The sequence below is a fragment of the Telopea speciosissima genome, chromosome 7 (genome assembly GCF_018873765.1).
Source record: "Telopea speciosissima isolate NSW1024214 ecotype Mountain lineage chromosome 7, Tspe_v1, whole genome shotgun sequence".
NCBI lineage: Eukaryota > Viridiplantae > Streptophyta > Magnoliopsida > Proteales > Proteaceae > Telopea > Telopea speciosissima.
In genome coordinates, this window is record NC_057922.1 from 14,360,225 (window position 1) to 14,379,963 (window position 19,739).

At 37.3% G+C, this 19,739-nt stretch overlaps 1 protein-coding gene across 1 annotated transcript; it reads left to right on the forward strand.

Moving 5' to 3' along the window:
- Window positions 1-14,969: 14,969 nt before the first annotated feature.
- Window positions 14,970-16,796, forward strand: LOC122668262 (probable LRR receptor-like serine/threonine-protein kinase At3g47570). The gene is made up of 2 exons (XM_043864851.1): window positions 14,970-15,651; window positions 16,390-16,796. Exons 1-2 carry the CDS (start codon window positions 14,970-14,972, stop codon window positions 16,794-16,796), a joined length of 1,089 nt encoding a protein of 362 aa, XP_043720786.1.
- The last annotated feature ends 2,943 nt before the right edge of the window (window positions 16,797-19,739 follow it).

Sequence of the window (19,739 nt, forward strand, 5' to 3'; positions counted from 1 at the left end):
TCAATACATTTTTTTTCTTAAGAACTTTATTGGAATTGATTGGCCTCAAATAGGTCACCAAAGCAAGTAGTCGTATGAAGACCGTTGTTGTCACGGTCATGGTATGAGACAAGAGTAATTAATATGAGAGTAGAGAACCTTGTTTTTCCTACGAAACACATGGTAAGTCGTTAATGCCTCAAACAACACGTTCTGACTGAAAGTAACAGAATTAATTGAGACGAGAACCCTTCCTGTATTTGACCGGCCCATGTTCTTCTGTCATTTTATTGGCTAGACCGCCCAAAAAGGCAATCAATCATGTTCTGAGGTGTAGTTTAAAAATGAGGTGATCGTGACCTCGACCTCTATTAGCAAAATACATTTAAAACTCCGTTTGTATATTATATCTCTCTCTCGAATTTTGATCAATCATGTAAAGATGACTCAAAAGATTATATTTTTTAGGAAAATTTTTTCTGTTGATGTTATTGAAGTGCTGTTGTACATATCGTGCGATGCAGTAGTGGTCATGTGTGTACAGTGAATCCCATTGTGTACACATGATCGCTATTATATCGCATGATACACACAATAGTGGATAAATATCTATTTTTTATGATATTATCTTCAACTCAACGTCATAAAAAAACTCTCAATTTATATGAGAATAATGCTATTTTTATTTTAATATAAACATTTAAAATACTTATTGTCAGTTTTTCATTTTTTATTGTTCTTTTTTTTTTTGATCATTTTATTTGACCGTTCTATTGCAAATTTTTACTATTTAAATTTACATCATAAGACTTCATTTTTTTTTTGCCGTTCCCTTTTTTACTAATTAAGATCATGACAAGATAAATTCCTTAGTTTTTTTTTTTTTGGGGGGGGGGGGGGAGGGGTTAAAAGATAAATTCCGTACTTCTAGTAAATATCTATTATATCCCATTGAAAAGTATCTTTTTTTCTTTTTCTATCATTCAATTTCACTTCAGCAATGAAATTTTATTTTACTTTACCTGTTTCTAACTATTATACAGAAGAACAAATTGAAATACGGGTCAGGTGTCAGAAATTCATAATGGAATTGAGATTGCGGGCAGTAGATATTCAGTGCAGCTCATTAATTAATGTATTTTTGTTATTAAGTCAAAATCCTTTGGATTTAAAAGAAGAAAAAAAAATTTACTAGAATTAATTTGCTACTTTAAAATTTGGAAAAAAAAGTAAAGGAACCTTCCCTCCTAGTTGTAAAAAAAGAAAGACATGATGGGTTCGTTGAATCAAAAGAAAGTTTCAAATCCAATTACTATGAGGAAGTGGTTGCCGAATTTTTATCTCCTATAATTCTGACACCTTTCAATTTTCCTACAATCCCTTACATGGGGTTCCCTCCCATATTAAGACAAATTAAATTGGGGTCCTAAGAAAAAAACACATCGAGGAGCGGGCCTATAAATTGCAATTGAGGAGACTATTAAACTCCTCAATTCATCAGCTCGACTCTGTAGTCTCATTTTTCCTGCTTGGTACTTTTGTCCATTTGTTGCACTATGAATGCCATTCTTCTTCTTCTTCTTCTTCCTCCTCTCTGGTGTAGTAGCAGCAGCAGCTGCATGAGTTTGGCAAATGGAATGGATGATCGGCTAGCTTTGTTGTCCTTCAAGGCTCGCATAACCAATGACCCCTTTCATGTTTTGAGCTCTTGGAATGACTCAGTCGCCTATTGTGAGTGGCCAGGCATTATATGTGGCGGTCGCCAGCATCCAAACAGGGTCAGAGCTTTGTGTTTACAGTCCAGTGGATTGGTGGGATCCGTGGCTCCAGAAATAGGAAACCTCAGTTTCCTTAGAGAGATTTCGCTCCAAAACAACAGCTTTCATGGTGAAATCCCTGGTGAAGTAAGTTTTCTGTTCAGGCTTCGTTATTTACTCCTATCCAACAATTCATTTGAAGGGGAAATCCCACCCAACATATCACGTTGCTCCAACCTTATTGAACTCCGTTTAAGTTTCAACAATATTGTGGGGAAAATTCCAGTACAACCTGCTGGCACCTTATCAAAGCTTCAATTCCTTTCATTCCATCACAATAGATTGACGGGTCAGATCCCACCTTCCTTTGGGAATCTTTCATCCCTTGATACTATTTCTGCAGCATCCAACGATTTAAGTGGAAGTATTCCGGATTCCCTTGGCCAATTGACAAGATTAATGAATCTCGGGCTTGGTGTAAATAAGTTGTCTGGTACTATCCCTCCCACTATATATAATAATCTTTCCTCACTCTCTGTTTTTGATGTCGGATATAATCAACTTCAAGGGAGTCTTCCATCAAATTTGGGCTGCACTCTTCCTAATCTATGGTGGTTTTCAATTATGGAAAACCAATTTCATGGTCCAATTCCAAGTTCTATGTCCAATTTGTTAAAACTCGAAAAACTTTATATAAGCGGAAACAGGCTAACTGGGAAAGTAGGTATTAATTTTGGAGGCCTATCAAAACTCACTAGGCTTTTATTAAACACCAATTATTTGGGAAGTGGAGAGGCCGATGACCTGAATTTTGTCAACACATTGACCAATTGTAGTAGTTTAACACATTTGGGTTTTAGTTATAATCAGTTTGGTGGTGTACTGCCCAACTCCATAGCAAACTTATCGACCCAACTGGCACAACTCTATCTGGCAGACAATCAAATATCTGGAGATATCCCAGTGGGGATCAGGAACCTTGTCAACTTACAATATTTGGCCCTAAATTTTAATAGATTAGGAGGAAGTATTCCGACTTCAATTGGGAGATTGTCAATACTAACTGTACTCCATTTACATGGGAATAGATTCACAGGGCCAATCCCTTCTTCTCTGGGAAACATGACATTCTTGATTGATCTCTATTTAAGTAATAATCGCTTACAAGGAAAAATACCTTCAAGTCTTGGAAAATGCAAATCCTTGTTAGGCTTGGTTCTTTCAGATAATAGTTTCAATGGTATAATCCCCAGAGAGATATTTGATCTTTCCACGTTAATAGAGCTCGACTTGAGTAAAAATTCTCTCTTTGATACTCTACCTTTGGAAGTGGGTTGCCTGTCCAATCTTGAAAGCCTTGATGTTTCTACGAACATGTTGCATGGGGAAATCCCAACCACTCTTGGTGCTTGTACAAGCCTGGAGTATCTTTTAATGAAGGGTAACTTATTTCAAGGATCTATACCATCGTCTCTGAGGTCTCTAAGGGGTCTTCAGGAATTGGATCTTTCACACAACAACTTCTCAGGTTTTATACCAAAATATTTGGATACATTTAAGTTTTTACAAAACTTAAATTTATCGTTTAATCATTTGGAGGGGGAGGTATCAACAACTGAAGTCTTTGCAAATTTGAGTGCAATTTCAGTCATCGGAAATAATAAGCTTTGTGGAGGTATACCAGAACTTCATTTGCCAACATGCCAAACTCAAAAATCAAAAGAACATGGGGCTCATGTTTTCAAGCTGATAATCATCGTATGTGGTTGCGGGGGCTCTCTATGTTTGATTTTTATGACATTTCTTTTCATCATCCATAGGAGAAGAAAAGAAAGGAAAGAATCCAATTTTCTTTTGATAGGGGGTCGTCATTTTAAGATCTCATATGCCCAACTCCTTAAAGCAACCGATGGATTTTCTCCTGCAAATTTGATTGGAGAGGGGAGTTTTGGTTCTGTGTACAAAGGAGTTCTCAATCATGGGGAAACTATTGTTGCAGTAAAGGTCCTCAACATGAGACAAAGAGGTGCTTCCAAGAGTTTCACGGTTGAATGTGAGTCCATTAGAAACATCCGGCATCGTAATCTTGTAAGAATCCTAACATCTTGCTCAAGTATAGATTTTGAAGGTAATGATTTTATGGCTTTAGTATATGAGTTCATGCCCGGTGGGAATTTGGAGAGTTGGTTACATCCACATGCAGATGGCATACAAGATGAACAAAGACATTTAAACCTTGTTCAAAGATTGAATATTGCCATTGATATGGCAGCAGCATTAGATTATCTTCACCACCATTGTCATACACAAATTATTCACTGTGATCTAAAGCCAAGTAATATTCTTCTTGATGGTGATTTGACTGCACATTTGGGTGATTTTGGGATATCAAGAATTCTTTCAAAAGTCACAAATAGATCTCAAAATTACACGAGCTCAATCGGAGTAAAGGGATCTATTGGATACATTGCACCAGGTAATATACCTCTTTACTTGATCTAGTATAATTTTTTCCTCTTCTTTAGACAGTTACAACTGAGTTTACTTTAGTACGATAAATCTAATATTTGTCTTACCTATTCCACCCAATACCTTAAGACGTAATTACTATTTTTATATACATTTTGTGACATATTTAAGCCCCTTCTTAAAGGTATGTATACATGGATGATATTTTGAGTGTCTTTATTTTTACAACAAAGTTTTGATTGCATCTTATTGTAATCAAATCATACCTTGAATTGCATAAGCTACAAACAATGGTTTTCTGAGAAATTATGCCTTTAATTTGCGTAGAACTTGGTAGTTTCTCCTATACATAGATTAATGTGGCCACATGTGACACTAAGTTCGTGTAATCAAATTGCTTGGATATCATGCCATCAGATAATCTGTTGGATTTAGATCCACAACTACAGACATTAAAGGAGCCCATGTTCCTTGTATGAGCACTATAAGAACGATAATCTCTCTTGAGATGTAAATTGTTATGTTGCATACGTACCTCACTCAAAACTCTAGACCCATATAATTTGCTCTATGGGATTTTCGTCGATGATTATACTTAATTTAAACCTTGAGTTCAACTGAGTAGGAAAATCACGCTTTTGATATCATGTTATTCTTCCAGTTGAGACCAATAGGCTTTGCTCATATTCTCACCAGTTATAGAAATACTAACCTAAGGTACATAAATTACAGAGTATGGTGCTGGTGCTGATGTTTCGACACATGGTGATGTCTACAGTTATGGGATTCTCTTGTTAGAGATGTTCACAGGGGAGCGTCCTACACATGAAATGTTCAAAGATAGTGTTAATCTTCACTACTGGGCTAAGATGGCTTTGCATGATGATAGAGTGATGATTGTCGTCGACCCATCACTTCTCCCTATGGAAGAAGATGAAGAAGGGGTAGCAACAACTGTAACCAACATCATTGAAAGTCGAAGATGCGTGGTTCAAGAGTGCATTAATTCAATTATTAGAATTGGAGTTGACTGTTCAGTTGAATCACCAGGGGATCGAATGAATATAAATGATGTGGTCAAAGAGTTACATCTGATCAAAGACATTTATCTTGGAGTTGGAACTAACCAGCGAAGATGAACTATAATAAGGGCTATAAACAGTGGTAGGTCATCATTTCCTTCAAAATTTGAGTTTTTCATACTTATTGATGAAGCTGAAACTTTTTTTCTTCTGTTTGAGTTTATTATTTTTTAAATCTTAGTAATTCAAATAACATGAATTGAATGTGTTTGTTTTTTTTTTTTTTTGTTTGGGTTGAAATGTTTTTCCTTAGTTCATTTCTAGTTGAGATTTTTGTAAGCTTAGTCGGTCTATTTTTTTCATTTTGACTAAATATTATCCTCTTGTCATCTCATAATACAAGAAAGCTTTGTTTTGTTTAAACGCTAGGGCTGTCTCCATTTACTATGAGAAGCTAGAGAAGTACAAAGACAGATTGAAAGCAACTAGTATGTTGGCTACAGCAAGGGGATTTCCAATTATGATCATGGGATTTTATTCCTCTCTTATTGGATATAAGGGAATAATCTAGAATATTACATGAGTGTGTTTTTAATATGTGCAACATGGAAATAATTGAGAGGCTCAGGGTATTACCAACGTATTAGAATATTATTATATATAATGCTTGTGTCCTAACGTTGTAGTTGTAATAGTAGTAGTATGCAATGTATTCATGTTTCCCAAAAGAAATTTCCCCTTGTTTTATTTAGTTCAAGAGACTGACGTTAACATGACCGGTTAATCGATAACCTTTATTCAGAAACAGTCCAATCTCAAAACAACCCTAGACTTTTGTCAGACTCTTTTGAGTCTAATCGACTTTCCGAGGTCCTGGAGTTTTGCCTTAAAAAGGCTTAAATATGCGACAGGGTTGGGCTTGGGCTGAGAAATCTCAGCCCAACCTCAAGACTGGGTTGAGCTTGTGCTGAGCTATGAAGAACTTAGGGTTAGGTTGGGGTTTTAAAATACCCGGCCAGTTTCACCCCTGATTTCATTTGACTAACACTGTCAACGGAAAGAATTAAATTACTAATTTACCACCCTCCTCTTCCGTCTTCTTCTTCTTCCGTTCCCAACCCTGCTGGAACACAACCCACTCCACTTCTTAATCTTCTTCTTCCTTATTGGTATCTACCATTTGGTGCAACCCATTCACAGTCCTGCACTCTGCCGAGGAAACCCGGCAGAAAAAAATTGAACAACAAGTAAAAGATTGCATTAAACAACTAGATCATTCAGTAGCCCAGATGAAAGTATTTCATCAGATATGAGAGGAATGCTGACAAAAAGAAACAAATGGCGATGGAACACAGTTGATAGCTTGAGAAGTTTGTAATAGAGTTAGTAATCCAATAGAGGAAGAGAAAAATGGGTTCTCTACTGCATTTGCCCGTTCTTGGTTCTTTCTTCTCCATTCCCTCTGTACAGCCGAAACCCAATTGGTTTTCCCTCAAACCCAACTGGAATCAATGATCAGATTAATATAAACCCAATTGTAATCTTTGAGAACGACTGGCTGCTTTTAGTTCTGCAATTTCCAACACAGACCAGCAAACAGGGGAAGTTCTACCTTTGCTTCTCACTTGCAGAACTTCAGTTCGCTGTTGCGAAGGCTTTCATGGGTATTGGTCGTATGCTTACCCGCCGTCGAGGGACCGACCATTAGAAAGAGTAAAGCCCTAATTATTCGTCCCTATTTTGTTTTGTGGTCATGGGCAGTTTGGTACATTTACATCATAGTAAAGGTTGTTTTTTTGTTTTTTGGTAGAAATAGTAAGGGTAGTTTGAAGTCGCATATTTAAGGCAAACCTCAGGAAAGGTCCGTTTAATCAACCCAAAAGATAAACATCCGAAAATGAAAAGCGAAGAGTTCAATATACTCTTCAATATGATTTAAAAAAAAAAAAGAAAATTACATTGCAAGCTCCCGTGTTTTCAAAATATACACTCCAACCTCCTGAGTTTAATGTACTTGTTACACTCAGTCTCACTCCGTTAGTTGCTGATCTGTTGGCCATCGATCCCTTAAAATGATAAATATACCCTTCAATGGGATGTGAGTTTACCATTTTACCCATAAGGCAGCCCAAACTTCACACCTCCTTCCCCTGTTACTCGTTTAGGGTTCTCGTGATCTGCCTCAAGCCATCTTCAAGTTCATCACCGACGACCTGCGACGACGAGGGAGGTAATGGCTAAGGTAAGGACAAGGGTTTTTTTCTCCGCAATGGAAGAGATAACAGAGGGAGTGAATAACATCGGCATCGTCGATTCGCACAAGAAGAATCGGATTCAGGTCTCCAACACTAAGAAGCCCCTTTTCTTCTATGTTAATATTGCCAAGAGGTACATGCAGCAACATAATGAGGTTGAACTTTCCGCCCTTGGAATGGCTATTGCTACAGTTGTCACCATTGCTTAGATCCTGAAGAACAATTCCTCAAACCATGTTCCGGAGTCCATAATTTCCCGGACAGTACATCTGCGTGCAACTGAAATTTAACATTTGATTGATGGGTTTTACCTTGGTGCATTTGTCCATTTGCAGCAATGTTAGGTATTAATTAGTTGGAAATTTTTGGGATAGGAAGAAGTAAAGATGAAAAATGCACATCAATGTAAGTAACATAGAGTCAGACACCCCCTGGCCTCTGTGGGTAGTTGAAGAAGCAAGAACATGCGCTTCCAATTCTCTCATTGTCTTTGGTCTCTGCAATTTGATCATTATAATTCTGCTCTTAAGTGCTCCAAAGCCCACTTCACCAGGTACTGAAGAAAGTTTCATTTGTGCCGATGAAGTACCAAATAGAATTGAGAAAGAAGAGACAGGAGGAGATGAAGGGTTCACCTCTGAAGACATTGAAGCATCATTGTCTGCAAATGTTTATCAAGTGTCAAATGCTGTAAATTCACCCGGCGAAGAATTTGTCAGCAATGTTGGTACAGAGGAAAGTGACAATGAAGATGATTGCAAAGAAGATGATGATGAGCTGAGGAGGAGAGTGGAGGAATTCATTGAAAAGGTAAACAGAGGATGGAAGACAGAGAAGTTGATGACTCTGGACCTCAATAGAAGTCCCATATGGTGATTTGAACTGGTTTCAACATCTCTTGCTAATACAAAACTGTGATGAGATTGACCCAGGATGGAAATGGAAATTTTGTTTTTGGGGGATCAATAACCACTGGTGCTGCTTGACTCTAGAGCCAGGAGAGGAGAAATACTTCAACGTTTTACAAGAATGCAACTGAATTACTTTATTCCGGTGTAGAACAAATGTGCAATGATTGCAGAAAGTAGAATGATGGCCACGCTACCATTATCATGGGTTTCCTCACCAAAAAAAAAAAACCAGAAAGGAAGAACTTGTTCGAGAACCCAAAATACTGAAGTGGGTCTTTGGAGGATGACTGACTCTTCCATTTCTCCTTCTTTCTAGTAGAAATCCGACAATAAGCAGCTTTTGATTTCTTCAGGTGCTGCAGAAGCTCTAATGGGTGGAGTTGGGGTTCCAGGGAAAAACACAGGTCAGGGGGTGTCGCAGATGGGGTTTGGGGTTGTGGGAAAAATAGCAGCGGTGGCGGGTTGCGGGAAAACAGAGGAGGTGGAGCGGGTTTGCAGTTTGTAGGAGAGGGGGATTGAACACTGGGCGGGGGTAACGGGGAAGGTTGCAGCGGCGTTGGAGAGAGAGACAGAGATAAAAAGAGAGGGAAAGAGAGAGAGAGAGAGAGAGAGAGAGAGAGAGAGATGCCATCTGCAGCCCCGTCGAAGGTGCCCACTTCTTCTCCATCTCCTTCTCCGTCTCCAGCAGGTTTTCGCCGGAGACGGCAGAGAGTCCAGTGAGCAACCAGATGACCGTAGACGGACTTCAGGGTAGTAACCGGTTATGGGAGGTAACAGCCAGCTAACGTTAAAGATAAGTTTATTATATTAAAAAGATAGGATTGATTTAAAAAATATCAACGGCTTACATTAATCTGTTGCGTTTAACGCTGCGTTTAAGTGAAATAAGGGTCGACCAGTCACTCTTTTTCTTAAGGATTTTAATTTGCAAAAATGCTCAGGTCAGACTGTCAGAGGATCAATTTGTTTCTTTTAAGGTAGGGTATTATTGGAATTGGCCTCAAATGGGTCACCAAAGCAGTTAATCGTATGAAGACCATTGTTGTCACGGCCACGGTATGAGACAGAGTAATTAATATAAGAGTAGTAGAGACCCTTGTTTGTTCCTATGTAACACATGGTAAGGCCCATCCCTTTTCTTTTTTTTTTTTTCTGCAATACCAGCGGCGCGGCAGTGCACATCCGACGGTACAGCAGCGGTCATGTGTGCCATGTGTGCCACCTGGCCTTTGCTGTGCCGTCGGATGTGCACTGCCGCCCCGCCGATATTGTAGAGGATCCTGGTCCGAGCCGAAAAAGGCAATCAATCATGTTCTGAGGTGTAGTTTAATATAAGAGAAGTTAGGTCACTACTAACTTACTAAGTAGCAAGATTGACTGTTGTTAATAAGGGTGTCAATCGATCGGTTCGGTCCGGGTGCAGTCCGGTTTTTTCGATTTCGATGTGACTTTTAGGTAAATCGAAACCGAACTAATAAGGATTTTTCGATTTTGGCCGCAGTTTCGATTTCGGTGCGATTTGGTTTCGTATTGGTTTCAGTTTATGATAATGGGTCGATAGCGGTTTGGATTCGATTTGATATCGGGTTTTTTTAAACAAATTGGGTTAGGTTTGTGCCTATTATCTTCTCTTTTTCTTTTCAACTACATAAAATATTGGGTAAATTACACATCACCTCTTGGTTTTTGAAAAAACTCAAATCATCCCCTCTACAGTAGCGGTATTAGTCTACTGTTAGTTATTGGTGTGAAAAGACTATTTTACCCTTGTACTAAATCATTAGAATTAAATTTACAATACTACCATTTAAAATCTATGTTTGGATGTCAAGGGTAATTTAGAGATTTAAATTTATTTAACTGACTGACATCATCACTTAATAGCATAAAACTAACAGTAGTGACTAATTTGTCATATTGGGGTCTAAATCAAAGGGTGATTTGAGTTTTTCAAAAATCAGGAGGTGATTTGAGTTTCGTTTGAAAATCAGGGGATGATGTGTAATTTACCTTAAAATATTTCATTAGCCCACACTTAAAAAGGAAACCAGTGGAATAAGCATTGTTACAAATCAATTTTCCTATTTTCATAATCTCATACTCATTGATTTGTAACAATTTCCTTTATAATCGTAAATTTGCTCACTAATATTGAAATCAATTCAATTATTCATAACCTTATACTCATTAATTTTTTTATTGATTTCATTCGGTTCAGTTTTCGATTTGTTATCGATCGATTTGATGCGATTCAATTTTTAATCGATCCCATCATACCCCAGTCCAAAATCAATCCAATAAGGATCGATTCGATTTGATCTCAGATTTTTTTGATCGATTTCGATCGATCTTAAGGATTCGGATTAAGATTTGACAGCCTTAGTTGTTATCATGGCATAAAATACAAAACTTTTTTTTTTATTTTATAGAAACTGACTTGACTTGACTTGACTTGACTTGACTTTATGTTATCATGGCATAAAACACAAAATTGACTTGACTTTTATGTCACACTTTCGTCATAGGATCAGTTTTACCCTAGTTTTTGAGTTTGAAATGCTTCAATTGATGTGGGTTTTAACCCATTTCTGACCCGTGGAGTTCTTGAAGTGCTAATCATCTCCACCACGACACACCCAAGAGCCCATATATCCGAGGGGGCTTCCTGTTCCTTACCTGCAACAGATTCATGCGACATATAAAGAGGATTCCTCTCAAAGACAAAGAATGGAAGTCCTTCCTCTTCCTCTGTTCCTAGGCAGAAAACTTTTTCCTAAATCATTTTGTATAAAAAACTATCAAAATTTAAGACCAACTCTAATTCACTTCTAATCTTTGGGATTGGTGTGTGATTTGTGTGATTACACTTTCATAAAAAAAAAAAAAACTCTAACACTCCTTTGGAACAGCAGACTTGCATTAAATTACAACCCTCCACTTTACCCAATGTCTACTTGAAATTTTTATTTTTACATGCTTTTCTTACTTAAAAACAAACAATATTCCTTGAAAATTACAACTACTAATCTATGACATTCAAGATGAGATTCTTTGGTGTCTGTGTTTTTTTTTTTTTTTTTTTTTTTTTGAATAAGACAAAAACAAAGATTAACGTCAAGTTTGATTTATGGAGATCAATTTTGGAATCAAAAGGTTTTAAGATAAGTAGAATGGAGACAGAGTATATGTTGTGTAACTTTGATTACATTAGGACGGATAATGAAGTATAAAAAATTGATGAGACAGAGATTCCTCAAAATGATTATTTTAGGTATTTAGGCCCAGTCATAATAAATAAAGTGATATTGAAGATGATGTTTCACCAAGAGTTAAAATGGGATGGATGAAGTGGAGAGGTACATCTGGAGTGTTGTGTAATCGACGTATTCCTTTAAAGCTTGAAAGAAAATTTTATAAAACAGTCATATGACTATGATATTTGGTACAGGCAGTTAAGAAGTGATATATAGATTAGTTAATTGTAGCAGAGATGAGGAAGTTGGGATGGATGTATGACAAAACTAGGAAAGATAAAATAAGGAATGATCATATTCAAATTGATTTGGGAGTAACCCCGATTCAAAATTAGTTGCAAGAAATTCGCCTGAGGTGGCATTGCCATATTCAATGGAAGCCTTTGGGTGCTCCAGTTTGGAGGAGTGACTTGATTCATAGACGCTGAATTTTGTCACCTCCTGACAATGACGACAATAGGACACGAACAAACATCGATATCACTCTCAAGAAGGATTATTACCCCTGCACCCGAACCAATGAGAGATATCTCTCCAATATTTGTAAATGTGTTTCTTTTTCCATCATGTATCCATGGAAATTCATTGATTTGATATTTAATTTATACATTTTTATTTTTCATTTAATTATTACAACAATTGGATCGTTGGTTAAAGCAAAATATTATAATGCATTAGGGTATCTGGGTCGAATCTGTCCTGTCGATTTCTATTCAAATCAAATTAGAATCGATCTGAATCAATTCTAAAAACCGTAGAATCAATCTCTTAAATCTGATAGAACAAATTGAAATATGAGTCAGAAACCATAATGGAATTGAGCTTGGGGCTTCCCAAGTTGCAGAAAAAGAAAGACATGATGGGATCATTGAATCAAAAATAAAAAAGTTCAAAATCCAATTAATATGAGGAAGTGAGTGGTGGTTCCATATTAATAAGACAAATTAAAGTGGGTGGGTGACCAATCAAGTAGCAGGATTGACTGCTATTTCACAGTTCATTCAGCCTTAGCTATTGGAAGTAGTCTCGAATGAAGACCGTGTTTGTCACGGTAATGCTCAGAACGCGGGTTTGTTTTCTCAATAGTATCATATCTAAATTGCAACTGATGATACTATAAATTGCAGTTGACGAGTTCATAATTAAACCCATCCAACTCTTCTTCCAGAGTTCTATTCTGTTTTCTGTTCTGTTCTGTTCTGTTCTGTTATGTTCTGCCTACTACTACTACTACTACTACTCCATCATTTCCAAAACTTAATTTTCAGTCCATATAACCCAGACAGAAATATTAATTGATGGGTTTTTCTTGCTTGGTGCTTTTGTCCATTTTCCGCACTATGAATGCCATTCTTCTTCTTCTCTTCTGGTGTAGCAGCAGCAGCAGCTGCATGAGTTTGGCAAATGGAACGGATGATCGGCTAGCCTTGTTGGCCATCAAGGCTCTCGCATAACCAATGATCCCTTTCATGTTGTGAGCTTCGGAATGACTCCGTCCCCTATTGTGAGTGGCCAGGCGTTATATGTGGCGGTCGCCGGCATCCAAACAGGGTCGAGCTTTGCTTTTACAGTCCAGTGGATTGGTTGGATCTGTGGCTCAGAAATAGGAAACCTCAGTTTCCTTAGAGAGATTTCGCTCCAAAACAACAGCTTTCATGGTGAAATCCCTCGTGAAGTAAGTTTTCTGTTCAGGCTTCGTTATTTACTCCTATCCAACAATTCATTTGAAGGGGAAATCCCACCCAACATATCACGTTGCTCCAACCTTATTGAACTCCGTTTAGGTTTCAACAATATTGTGGGGAAAATTCCAGTACAACTTACTGGCACCTTATCAAAGCTTCAATTCCTTTCATTCCATCACAATAGATTGACGGGTCAGATCCCACCTTCCTTTGGGAATCTTTCATCCCTTGATACCATTTCTGCGGCATACAACGATTTAAGTGGAAGTATTCCGGATTCCCTTGGCCAATTGGCAAGATTAATGATTCTCGGGCTTGGTGTAAATAAGTTGTCTGGTACTATCCCTCCCACTATATATAATAATCTTTCCTCACTCTCTGTTTTTTATGTCGGATATAATCAACTTCAAGGGAGTCTTCCATCAAATTTAGGCTACACTCTTCCTAATCTATGGTGGTTTTCAATTAGGGAAAACCAATTTCATGGACCAATTCCAAATTCTGTGTCCAATTTGTTGAAACTCCAAATATTTTTTACTAGCAAAAATAGGCTTACTGGAAAAGTAGGTATTAATTTTGGAGGCCTATCAAAACTCACTAAGCTTTTAATAGGCACCAATTATTTGGGAGGTGGAGAGGCCGATGACCTGAATTTTGTCAACACATTGACCAATTGTAGTAGTTTAACACAATTGGATTTTGGTGATAATCAGTTTGGTGGTGTATTTCCCAACTCCAAAGCAAACTTATCGACCCAACTGGCACTATTCTATTTGGCATACAATCAAATATCTGGAGATATCCCAGTGGGGATCGGGAACCTTGTCAACTTACAATATTTGGCCCTAAATTTTAACATATTAGGAGGAAGTATTCCGACTTCAATTGGGAGATTTTCAAAACTAACTGTACTCTATTTAGATGGGAATAGATTCACAGGGTCAATCCCTTCTTCTCTTGGAAACTTGACATTCTTGATTCATCTCTATTTAGGAGATAATCGTTTACAAGGAAAAATACCATCGAGTCTTGGAAAATGCAAACATTTGTTACACTTGGGTCTTTCTGGTAATAGTTTCAATAGCATCATCCCCACAAAGATATTTGATCATTTCACGTTACAAGAGCTAAACTTGAGTAAAAATTTTTTCTTTGGTTCTCTACCTTTGGAAGTGGATCGACTGGCCAATCTTGAAGTCCTTGATGTTTCTGACAATATGCTGTCTGGGGATATCCCTAGCACCCTTGGTGCTTGTACAATCCTAGAGTATCTTTTTATGAAGGGTAACTTATTTCAAGGATCCATACCATCATCTCTGAGGTCTCTAAGGGGTCTTCAGGAATTGGATCTTTCACACAACAACTTCTCAGGTTTTATACCAAAATATTTGGATACATTTAAGTTTTTACAAAACTTAAATTTATCGTTTAATCATTTGGAGGGGGAGGTATCAACAGCTGGAGTCTTTGCAAATTTGAGTGCAGTTTCAATCATCGGAAACAATAAGCTTTGTGGAGGTATACCAGAACTTCATTTGCCAACATGCCAAACTCAAAAGTCAAAAGAACATGGGGCTCATGTTTTCAAGTTGATAGTCATCGTATGTGGTTGCGGCGGCTCTCTATGTTTGATTTTTATGACATTTCTTTTTATCACCCACAAGAGAAGAAAAGAAAGGAAAGAATCCAATTTTCTTTTGATAGGGGGTCATCATTTTAAGATCTCATATGCCCAACTCCTTAAAGCTACCGATGGATTTTCTCTTGCAAATTTGATTGGAGAGGAGAGTTTTGGTTCTGTGTACAAAGGAGTTCTCAATCATGGGGAAACTATTGTTGCAGTAAAGGTCCTCAACATTAGACAAAGAGGTGCTTCCAAGAGTTTCACGGTTGAATGTGAATCCCTTAGAAACATCCGGCATCGTAATCTTATTAGAATCTTAACATCTTGCTCAAGTATAGATTTTGAAGGTAATGATTTTATGGCTTTAGTATATGAGTTCATGCCCGGTGGGAGTTTGGAGAGTTGGTTACATCCACATGTAGATGGCATACAAGATGAACAAAGGCATTTAAACCTTGTTCAAAGATTGAATATTGCCATTGATATGGCAACAGCATTAGATTACCTTCACCACCATTGTCATACACAAATTATTCACTGTGATCTAAAGCCAAGCAATATTCTTCTTGATGGTGATTTGACTGCACATTTAGGTGATTTTGGGATATCAAGAATTCTTTCAAAAGTCACAAATAGATCTCAAAATTACACAAGCTCAATCGGAGTAAAGGGATCTATTGGATACATTGCACCAGGTAATGTACCTCTGTACTTGATCTAGTATAATTTTTTCCTCTTCTTTAGACAGTTATTACTGAGTTTACTTTAGTACGATAAATCTAATATTTGTCTTACCTATTCCACCCAATACCTTAAGACGTAATTACTATTTTTATATACATTTTGTGACATATTAAGCCCCTTCTTAAAGGTATGTTTACATGGATGATATTTTGAGTGTCTTTATTTTTACAGCAAAGTTTTGATTGCATCTTATTATAATCAAATCATACCTTGAATTCCATAAGCTACAAACAATGGTTTTTTGAGAAATTATGCCTTTAGTTTGCATAGAACTTGGTAGTTTCTCCTATACATAGATTAATGTGGCCACATGCGACACTAAGTTCATGAAATCAAATTGCTTGGACATCATGCCATCAGATAATCTGTTGGATTTAGATCCACAACTACAGACATTAAAGGAGCCCATGTTCCTTGCATGAGCACTATAAGAACGATGTTGAAGATGCCCTAATCTCTCTTGAGATGTAAATTGTTATGTTGCATATGTACCTCACTCAAAACTCTAGACCCATATAATTTGCTCTATGGGATTTTTGTCGATGATTATACTTAATTTAAACCTTGAGTTCAACTGAGTAGGAAAATCACGCTTTTGATATCATGTTATTCTTCCAGTTGAGACCAATAGGCTTTGCTCATATTCTCACCAGCTATAGAAATACTAACCTAAGGTACATAAATTACAGAGTATGGTGCTGGTGCTGATGTTTCGACACATGGTGATGTCTACAGTTATGGGATTCTCTTGTTAGAGATGTTCACAGGGAAGCATCCTACCCATGAAATGTTTAAAGATAACGTTAATCTCCACTACTGGGCTAAGATGGCTTTGCATGATGATAGAGTGATGATTGTCGTTGACCCATCACTTCTCCTTATGGAAGAAGATGAAGAAGGGGCAGCAACAACTGTAACCAACATCATTGAAAGTCGAAGATGCGTGGTTCAAGAGTGCATTAATTCAATTATTAGAATTGGAGTTGATTGCTCAATTGAATCACCAGGGGATCGAATGAACATAAATGATGTGGTCAAAGAGTTACATCTGATCAAAGACATTTATCTTGGAGTTGGAACTCACCAAGGAAGATGAACTATAATAAGGGCTATGAACAGCGGTAAGCCATCATTTCCTTCAAAATTTGAGTTTTTCATACTTATTGATTAAGCTAAAACTTTTTTTCTTCTGTTTGAGTTTATTATTCTTTTAATTTTAGTAATTTGGATATCAGGAACATTGAATGTCTCTTTTTTTTTTTTTTGTGTATTATTTTGGTTGAAATGTTTTTCCTTGGTTCATTTCTAGTTGAGATTTTTGTAAGCTTAGTAGGTCTATTTTTCATTTTGACTAATATTATCCTCTTGTCATCTCATAATACAAGAAAGCTATGTTTTGTTTAAACGCCAGGGTTGTCTCCATTTACTATGAGAAGCTAGAGAAGTACAAAGACAAATTGAAAGCAACTAGTATGTTGGCTACAACAAGAGGATTTCCAATTATGATCATGGGATTTTATTCCTCTCTTATTGGATATAAGGGAATAATCTAGAATATTACATGAGTGTGTTTTCAATATGTGCAATTTGAAAATAATTGAGAGATTCAGGGTATTACGTTTTGGCTACAATAGTACATGTGAAGGGACTGTTTGTTGTCGATATAGTATGTGAAGTATACATTTGTATTTATTATCCCATGACCCAACCAATTGTACGTTGTATTAGAAGTTTATTGTATATAATGCTTGTGTCCTAGTGTTGTACTAGTAGTAGTATGCAATGTATTCATGTTGCCCAAAAGAAATTTCCCCTCGTTTTATTAAGTACAAGAGAGTGAAGAGACTGACGTTAACATGACCGGTAAATCGATAACCTTTATACCTATTCAGAATAAATAATAGTAAAAAAAAAATTCGATAACCTTTATTCAAAAACAAGCCAATCTCAAAATAACCCCGATTTTTAACAAATGCCCGCCTAAAAATGCCCATTTGTTCAAATGCCTCTTTACAATTTTTTTAATTGCAAATTCCCCTTTACTTTCAAAACATTGTAGCACTTTGGTCCAGTCCGTTAATTTGGGATGTTAGACGTTAGTTTGGTGGAATCATGATCAAAATGCCTTTCTGATAAAAACCCACCTAAATTAAAGAATAAAATGATCAAATTACCCTCATCTTCCCCAAATGGTTTAGGGTTTGAAATTGAAAATCAAATCCTAAACCATTTGGGGAAGATGAACCCCAAAATCAAACCTCCAAAATTTAATGGAGGGTTTGATTTTCAGATTCCTAGGTGGATGCCTGGCTGCTAGAAATCCCTCGGGAACTTAGCCGACGGAGAGAGAGAGAGACCTACCATTCGGTTCTTATGCTATCGTGGATTTCCATTTTTCTTTCCGATAAAAGCTAATACATTTTGGTGTCAACCGCAGAGATCATACCTTTACGACAATCCCTTTTAAACATTTTAAACCATAAAAATGCCACATCATAAGGCTTCATGTAAGTCTGGAGTGACTGGAGTTGAATTGAATTCATGATTAATTTCCTGCTTGTAGGTTTTGAACAGTAACGGGTTGCAAATACTCTTTTTTCTATGTTTTTCTTTAAGATGGAGCTTAAAACCACGAGGGCAATATAGAGGTTTGATTTTAGGGTTCATCTTCCCCAAATGGTTTAGGGTTTGATTTTTAGTTTCGAAGCCTAAACCATTTAGGGAAGATGAGGGCAATTTGATCATTTTATTGTTTAATTTTGATGGATTTTTATCAGAAGAGCATTTTGGTCATTAGATTTTACCAAACTAACATCTAACATCCTAAATTAACAGATTGAACCAAAGTGCTACAATGTTTTGAAAGTAGGGAAGATTTACAATTAAAAAAGTTGTATGGGGGCATTAGGATAAATGGGCATTTTTAGGGAGGGCATTTGTTAAAAACCCAAATAACCCTAAGACGTTTTCAGACTCCTTGATTCTAATCGACTTTCCAAGGTCCTGAGTTTTGCCTTAAAAAGCATAAATATACTATAGAATTGGGCTCGGGCTGAGATTTACTTCAAGGTTGGGTTAGGCTTGAGCTGAGCTAAAAAGACTTAGGGTTGGACTGGGGTTTTAAAAGACTCGGATTGTTTCACCCAGGATAAAAATTCGTTTCACCCATACTTTCTCTAGTGTTTCCAAGGATATCATTATCCGCTACTGTATTCATCGTGCGGCGCTGTAGGTGCCATGTATGCACAGCGGCCCCACATGGCACCTGCAGCACCGCACGATGAGTACAGCAGCGCTGCAGTTACAGCCGCGGATAAAAATCCTGTTTCCAATATATAAAGAACCCCATTTGACTAACACTGTTAATGGAAAGAAGTAAATTACTAATTTACCACCCACCTCCTCTTCCTCCTCCTCCTCCTCCATCTTCTTCTTCTTTTTCTGCCCCAAAGCATGTAACTGCTCATCGCCCCGTCTCCTAACACCTGTCATTGCAGCCCCGCCATCGCTACCTGCTCCACCCTCACCGTTGCTGCTTCGCACACCATTGATTTATGCTCTGCTATCCGTCCTGCTCACATAAAGGAGAAAACAAAAACACTGTTTATCGCTAGGTTGCCCTCTTTCGATCCAGAGTTGATCTGGGAAGTTCTTGCCACTTCATTCGACTGGAACTCCTTCATTTCCATCAATTTTAACCCCCTGCTGGAAGTTTGAGAGAAACCCCAGTAATTGCCAAAAGGCTCTTCGAAACCCTACCGCTTTAAAAACCTGGCAGAAAAATTGAACAAGAAGTAAAAGATTGCATAAAACAACTGGATCATTCAGTAGCCCAGATGAAAGTATTTCATCAAATATGAGATGAATCCTGACAAAAACAAAAATAAATGGCGATGGAACATAGTTGGTAGTTTGAGAAGTTTGTAATAGAGTTAGTAATCCAATAGAGGAAGAGAAAAATGGATTCTCTAATCTCTACTGCATTAGCCCGTTCTTGGTTCTTTCTTCTCCACTCCCTCTGTACAGCCGAAAAAACAGA

Bases quoted from the DNA above. Each gene is read 5' to 3' on its own strand.
- LOC122668262 (XM_043864851.1), top strand. From the start codon at position 14,970: ATGACATTTCTTTTTATCACCCACAAGAGAAGAAAAGAAAGGAAAGAA. The intron at 15,652-16,389 runs GTAATGTACCTC...CATAAATTACAG, and splicing joins TATTGGATACATTGCACCAG to AGTATGGTGCTGGTGCTGAT.